Source organism: Thermobia domestica, chromosome 14 (assembly GCF_964235325.1).
Source record: "Thermobia domestica chromosome 14, izTheDome1.hap1.1, whole genome shotgun sequence".
Lineage (NCBI taxonomy): Eukaryota > Metazoa > Arthropoda > Insecta > Zygentoma > Lepismatidae > Thermobia > Thermobia domestica.
The window spans coordinates 126,725,062-126,732,606 of NC_137467.1; the positions used below are offsets into that span (position 1 = coordinate 126,725,062).

At 36.9% G+C, this 7,545-nt stretch overlaps 1 protein-coding gene across 1 annotated transcript; it reads left to right on the plus strand.

Annotated features, from left to right (window-relative positions):
- Positions 1-24: 24 nt before the first annotated feature.
- LOC145669996 (uncharacterized) lies at positions 25-6,110 on the plus strand. Its single transcript, XM_081738337.1, has 2 exons — positions 25-1,024; positions 6,037-6,110. The coding sequence occupies exons 1-2, from the start codon at positions 25-27 to the stop codon at positions 6,108-6,110; spliced, it is 1,074 nt and encodes a 357-aa protein (XP_081594463.1).
- The last annotated feature ends 1,435 nt before the right edge of the window (positions 6,111-7,545 follow it).

A 7,545-nucleotide genomic window follows, 5' to 3' on the forward strand; every position in this document is an offset into this window, starting at 1 on the left:
CCTACAGAAGTCTACAAGAACAAGATGTTGGAGCTACTCAATGACACGGCCTACAGACGCCTTAAGAGGGACCCTACACCTGCAGTCGAACGGAAAGTAGCAGCTCTTTTGAGAAAAGCCAGTTTATCAGATGAAACCCGCAAGGAAATCACGCCACACGGTAGTCAGCCACCCCGACTTTATGGCCTGCCAAAAATACATAAGCCTGACATCCCGATGAGACCCATCGTCAGTGCCATTGGGGGTCCAACTTACCGCCTAGCCAGGTATCTCACCTCTCTGCTTCAGAAATTAGTAGGACAGTGTGAGCATCATGTGAAAAATTCATCCGACTTCGTGAATACACTAAAAACAATACGCACAGCTCCAGGAGACCTTCTAGTCAGCTTCGATGTGGTTTCATTGTTCACCAAGGTTCCAGTTCAAGATACGTTACTCCTACTTAGTGAACACTTCACACCGGAAATTGTGGAATTATTCAGAATCACCTTAACTTCAACATACTTTCTATATGATGGACAGTACTATGAACAAACGGATGGAGTCGCCATGGGATCACCACTTTCACCAGCAGTTGCGAATTTCTTTATGGAAGATTTTGAGCAAAAAGCATTAGAACTGACACCTTTCAAGCCGTCATGTTTTTATAGATTCGTAGATGATACGTTTGTCATCTGGCCTCACGGGGAGAAGACACTGCATTTGTTCCTCGAATTTCTTAATAAACAACATAGTAATATCAAGTTCACAATGGAGATTGAAAAGGACGGATGCTTGCCATTCCTGGACATTCTCATCCGCCGGAAGCCCGATGGTAGTCTCGGCCATAGCGTCTACAGGAAACCTACTCACACTGACCTCTATCTCAATGGCAACAGTTTTCATCATAAGTCACAGCGAAACACCGTCATCAGCACACTAGCACATAGAGCGAAAGACATCTCAGACGAAGAATCCCTCCCTCGGGAACTGGATCATCTCAAGAAGACGCTACTCCAGAATAATTACAAGAAGCATGATATCAGTTTGGCCCTGAAAAGGACCTTTTCTGAACAGAGGAAATCCAAAGAAGAAACTGAAGAACCATTGAGTATAGCAGTTTTACCATACACTGGACAACTTTCTGGAAAGATCTCCCGGATTCTGAAAAAACACAACATTAAGACCATACACAAGCCGCCACCAAAAATCAGGAACTTACTTCGCCCGATCAAAGATGACTTGGGCTTAAAGACACCAGGCGTGTATCGTATACCCTGTGAATGCGGAAAGGCTTATATAGGACAAACAGGACGCACCATTCAACAACGTTGCAGAGAACATGAAAATTACATTAGATTATTCCATCCAGAAAAATCAGGTTTAGCTGAACACAGTTTATCAGAAGGCCATAAAGTTTTATTTAAGGATACATCCATCATTACCAAGAGCACCAGTTACTGGACCAGGATAGTAGCCGAATCTCTCGCCATAGTTCATGAACCGAACAACGTTAATAGAGACACTGGATTTCAACTCAGCCCCCTGTGGAACCCGGTCATCAGTACCACAGCAAAGAAAACGACACACAAACATTCAGATAACCCTCAGCCAATCAATAGCACGGACTACGGAACTTAGCCAGCCAATCACAGCTCCAGTTTTTCAGATTGAACCAGCCAATCAGGAACCACCATTTTCAGCCAATCAGGAACCAGCATTTTCTCCAGCCCAGAGTATATATTACTTATATCCGCTGATCTCTACATAATTGCCCTGATGACGAGAACGATGACAGCTCTCGAAACGTTGGCCTATCCACCAGTTTTCACCTGGCTGATTGCCCGAGAAGAACTTTATAATATACGCCGTCAGGAAAGCTTCAAAACGTGTTCTTGTTGTGCTGTAGTATTGGTTATTGATATTTTTATTGATTGGTAGTTAAAATACTCATATTATGACTGGAGACCATATTGATAGAATAGAGGAAGAAAATCTAATCAATTATGTTAATTTGTATTAATTTATGTTTAAATTTGCATGAATTATAAGCAGTTTTTGGTTGTTAGGAGATAGGAACATATACCATGGTAAGAGGTAGTTATTTCTGTTCTAACTTGTTTGAGCTTAGAGGCAGGAATTGGAGCTTGTTAACTTGCATAGAAAGACTCCAGCAAATGAAAAACCTGAGTTGGAGAATGGTTTTCAACTTTTTATTGTTCCCAGAAATCATAGAAACCAATAATAAAATGATAGAGGAGGGACTAGGGAAGAACGAAGAACGAATGATAAGTATATTCCCATTCCTTGAAGGAGGTCCTTTACGGCTTAAAGAACATTTTCAATTGGCCTGTCCCGTGTCAACCAGCTTGTTTTATGATCCTCCCTCCCGAAGTTAGGGAAAATCGATCCTTCTATACCTGAGATTATTTTTATTGCAGGGGGCTAATAAATCTGTTACCTGCCTTTAGGTTTATTAGGGGTGTAAGAAAGTCTTTATTTGACCAGAGCCTTCTTCTTTCTTTTGCAGGTAGGCTTCAAACAAGACTTCTTTAACATATTTTTGCATAAATTAGATTAATAAATTAATTATTCATGAATATTAATTAGCTGGTAATAAAGAGGTTAGAAAGAATGATTTTTCGTATTTAACGTTCATTTAGTGGTATATTATGATATGTACAGTATAGACTAGTATATATTGTATCCTCGTCGCCATAAGTGCCTTTACATCGCAGTGACGGGTATGTGACCGCGCAATACTCCAAGGAAGGGATGGTTGTATAAGAATTTGTGATTAATTTTGAAGAGTTTTTATTTTGACTAGGGAATTAACATAGGTGAAGGGAGTAAAGACACAGATTTGAAGCATCAGTTCACTGCTATTGAAGCATCAGTGCACGAAAAGATTCGTATTCTCAGTTTTTCTATTTATTGTTTTATATGTTAAGTTAAACACCACAATATGTATCACTGATATCGCAGATCGTATTATTTTTTAAAATCGTGTTTGTAACCTATTGTCAAAACATTCACCTCCAGACATGATGTAGAGAGAAGAGAAAGAGATACGACATCTGTAATATATGTATATGTGATTCACTAAGTAACTGTAGAAATTAGTTAAAGGACAGATAAGAGAGCGAAAAGGAGCTCTGGAAGTCTGAACTTTTTAGAAACGTCCTAGATAGGTGAAAATATAGTTAAAAATTGCCAAAGGTATCATGTAAATTACCTCTCTTTTCTTATATTCTAGTATACTTTTCCTTTCACATCCAAACATCTCTATTCAGAATTACGAGATAAAGGTGGAGAGAGAAACATTCCCATTTCAAGAATTATATCAGGAAAAAAATCTTTTGACTTAGACTAGATTCGAACTCGCAACCCTTGCATCCATGGCTCAGCGCTCTACCGATTGAGCTAACAACTACTGTTGGAAAAGCCAGATTTCTACAACTACCGGTTGCTGAATGGTGTGTATTAACCAAGTTTGCCGAGATAATTGCTTCATATAGCTATAATAATAATAATAATAATAATAATAATAATAATAATAATAATAATAATAATAATAATAATAATAAAGGAGAAGAAGAACAGGATCTAAAAAGTCACATATGTTAAAAGTTTGACGTGCAGAGTAAGTCCTAATATGAGATTTTATTAATTATATATAATAAATGTAAGCGTGGTTTATTCGTGCGTGCTACTCAAACTGCGCAACTCGCTACCTAGTCCCATAAGGGTTGTACGCTTATGGTATAGTAGCCTAGCGTCCTCCAACCGTGAAGAATGTTTCTGTTTGAACCTATGCGTGCCCAAAGAGGAAGGAGATTGAAAGAAAGAAAAGTGGTTTAGAAATTATGCAAACGTAGAATATCTCACGAGGTGAGGTGATATAGAATTCAGCGTGTCTTTCAGCTACTACTCTATACAAGACGTGCATCTACGACTTAACGTGGAACCCGAACCACACGACTCCTGACGGGAATCGAAACCCATATCACCTCTAGTTCTATCATGGGAGAGACAGGAACATGTAAAAATAATCGAAAATTTCTTCTATCTTTCTAATAAAGAAAACAAAGTTGATACCAGATATAAATAACGAAAAAACATATGAATTTAAATGTAAAATTTGAGTCCAAAATACCCACTTATAAACAACTGCTGAATTTTAGAAAATAAAGACATGTAAATTGAAGTTATGTGATTAACTTGGAGCTTCAAAAACCAACACCCAGAAACCGCTGTGTAAAGTCTAACTGATGCAAATTTTTTTATTGCATAACTTGCTTTCGGCTAGGCGGGGAGTCCGCCCCCAGACGCTTGCATTTGCTCTTTCTCCGACCTCTCACTTCTCATATCCCTAAGACCTCTGATCTTAAGTGGTTTCGAGATATGGCTATCTTATTGTAACAATTTCAACTCCCAACTTTGACTTCCTGCTGTTTTTCTTCTAACCGTAATATATATATATATATATATATATATATATATATATATATATATATATATATATATATATATATATATATATATATAAAACGCTGAAATACATCTTTAATCAAGATGTTTCTACTCTTAAGGGATTTTGGAATATGGCCAATCTATTTTACCAATTACAATTTAAACCTTTTTTTTTCTAACAAGGAAAAATGAAAAAACGCAGAAACATGTCTTTAATTGTTTTACTTGCAAAACCTAAACACCAATTTTCATTCCCGGCGGGAGCTCATGTATTTCGAATTCCACGTTAATCAGTAGGTTAACGTTTCATATAGCTTCGCTACTGAATGGGACGTTAAACTCAAAATCAACTCAACCAATTTTCATGTCAATAACCTTAACGATTTTCGAGTTATGACCATCCAATTATAACAATTGTAACTTTACCCTATTTTCTTCCTTTCTAGGGCAAATATCATAAAAACGCTTACACACATATCTAATTATTTTAAATGAGAAATCCATATACCAAATTTCATGTCGTTAACACTCAAAGATTCCAAGGTATGGGCATTTTAAGATAATTGCCACTCCTCTTTCTCCCTTTTCCCTTCAAATTTCCAAATATTCTTCTTTTAGTGGAACCTTACATTACAAATCATATGCCCTTTCTAAACTTCAAGCAGTGTTGGGTAAGTTACTTGTAAAAATGTAACGCGTTACAAGTTACTTTACTTTCTCTTAAAATTAACGCGCTAGTAACGCGTTACATGCCCCCAAAAAGTAACTGTTACTTTACTTCGAAAGTAACGCGTTACTAACGCGTTACTTTTAGGTCCGAAACTTTAAAAATGTGGAAAAAATTATGACTTCAATTTTCCGTACTACTATTACTACCGCTATTATTATTATTATTATTATTATTGCATGTTCTGAATCGCTTTATGTAAATGCAAGGACAAATTTTTACTTGATATATGATCATTTTCATATAATGTAACATTGATAAAATGCCATACTGCGTTACTCGTAGGGATGAGCACGAGCGAGTTCGAGCGGGTTTTATTTGACACTCGATTCGACTAGAAACAGACATCTTTAAGCTCGAGCCGAGAATTCGACTCGAAAAATTTCCATCAAATCGACTCGCATTGGGATCGAGTTCCGAGTCGACTCGAGCCAAATCCGGTGTGTAGTTTCGAGGACATTCTTCAAGTATATTACATAGACAGTGTAATTCTTATCAGTGACACTACAACTACTACTACAACTTGTATTATTATTATTATTAATAATTATTATTATTATTATTATAATAACACTGTATATAAAAAGAAAGATACGCAGTTTGTATTTGAATACTGAAAAACTAGTTGATTGTCAACCTCGGTAGTCGTGAAGTCTAGGAGTCAAGGACATTGTTCACGAGCTTCTGAATTTGGGTTGAGGGTCTAGGTTGAATATTCGGGCTCGAGCCAAACACTGCAGGGACGTAGTGTCCATTAAGGCTATAAGGCTTAGCCTATCCATTTATTTATACATCAGCCTCAAATATTGCTTTTGGATATTGATTCAATTAATTTTACTAAAATGGATTTATTTTAGAATACGCTGATGAAACATCAAGCGAGTTGAAGCGAAACTTCTGCAAGAACGTATTGAAGGCTATCGGCAGCTAGCCTTCCGCTTCTCTCATGGAATTAGGAGAATGGGGCGGTGACAATCACTTTCCCGCCACCCTCAGCAGACGAAAACTTCTTGAGCTATACACAAATTCAACACGATGCAACGAAAGTGGACGAATGTTGACGAAAGGCTAGCCTTTTCGGGTGTTTGGCGAAACAAAAGCGACAGAATGCGGTCTTGGAAGAAAGTATAGAACAGAGGCTATGAAAAATTTAGAAGCTCACATTCAGTAACGAGTTTTGACCAAGAAAAAAAAAAACAGAGAAAGAGACAGAGAGAATAAAAATGTTATGCTATTATGAATAGTATTGATTCATCATGGACCTTATTGTGTACTGGTTTGCGTTATCACAGCGTAAAATTTACATTTTAGTTTTTGATAATTGACATAGCAGTTATGTTGTATTTTTTTTTTGTTTTTTTTTTTGCGTTGCCTTGAATCCGCAAGTTTTTCGAAGATCGATACTGAAGAAGACCTGAGATGATTTATAGTTTCTTTTTTTTTCATACTTTCAATCTACAAATAGCTATTTCTGAAAAAAAAATCATCAATTGACTGTGAGCTACTGCTCCACTGTTTTCCATTAGTATGCTGATATGTGTTTTTGTAGGTGAATGATTTGGGGAAGTTACACTTAAGATCGTCCTATAGCTATCCGTTTTTATTTGTTTCTTTGAAACAGTAATACAGTGTATGTGTGATATGCGAGTATTGCATATGTAAGGAAACCGTATGTCTAAGGGAAATATGAAGCAGAACCACTCTTATACTTTTTCTTGGATTGTATGAAAAATATATTGCATGAATTAGCATTTTTCTATCAAGTATTAAAGCGTAGTCAGAACACTAAGACGTGATCGCTTAAATAAGGGCGGATAGTTGTTTTTTTTTTTTTGGGGGGGGGGGTTACTTAAATTCACTTTACACTCATATATACATACAACAAAAATTACAAGTTTCAGGGGATTGGGCCCCTCCTAGCCACCTTCTAGCTACGAATCTAATTTCAGCCTACCCATTTCAAAACTTTACGCTACGTTACTGAAACACTGTTAAAAGTTTTCAGAAACATTCACAAAAGCCTAATGCATGAAAAGCAAATAATATTTTCGCCAGCGAGGGGCAGGGAAGGAAGAACGCACACAACTCGCTGTATAGCTTTAGGGCAAATACCTAAAGGCACAAGCAATAAACCACCTGACCAAGAGCAATGTTGCGAACATAAGGCAGGGTAAGCCCACGCTCAGCCTGTTCGGCACAAAATCACTGACCCTTCGAACAAGATAACATTATTGCGCTCTCAGAGTCAGGTTTTAATTGCATTTGTGTTGAAGTACGTTTTCTTTGATTTTTAAACATTTGATGAATTTCTTACACACTGTTGTGTATGATATTTTCTATGTGGAATATTATTGAATATTTTCTAC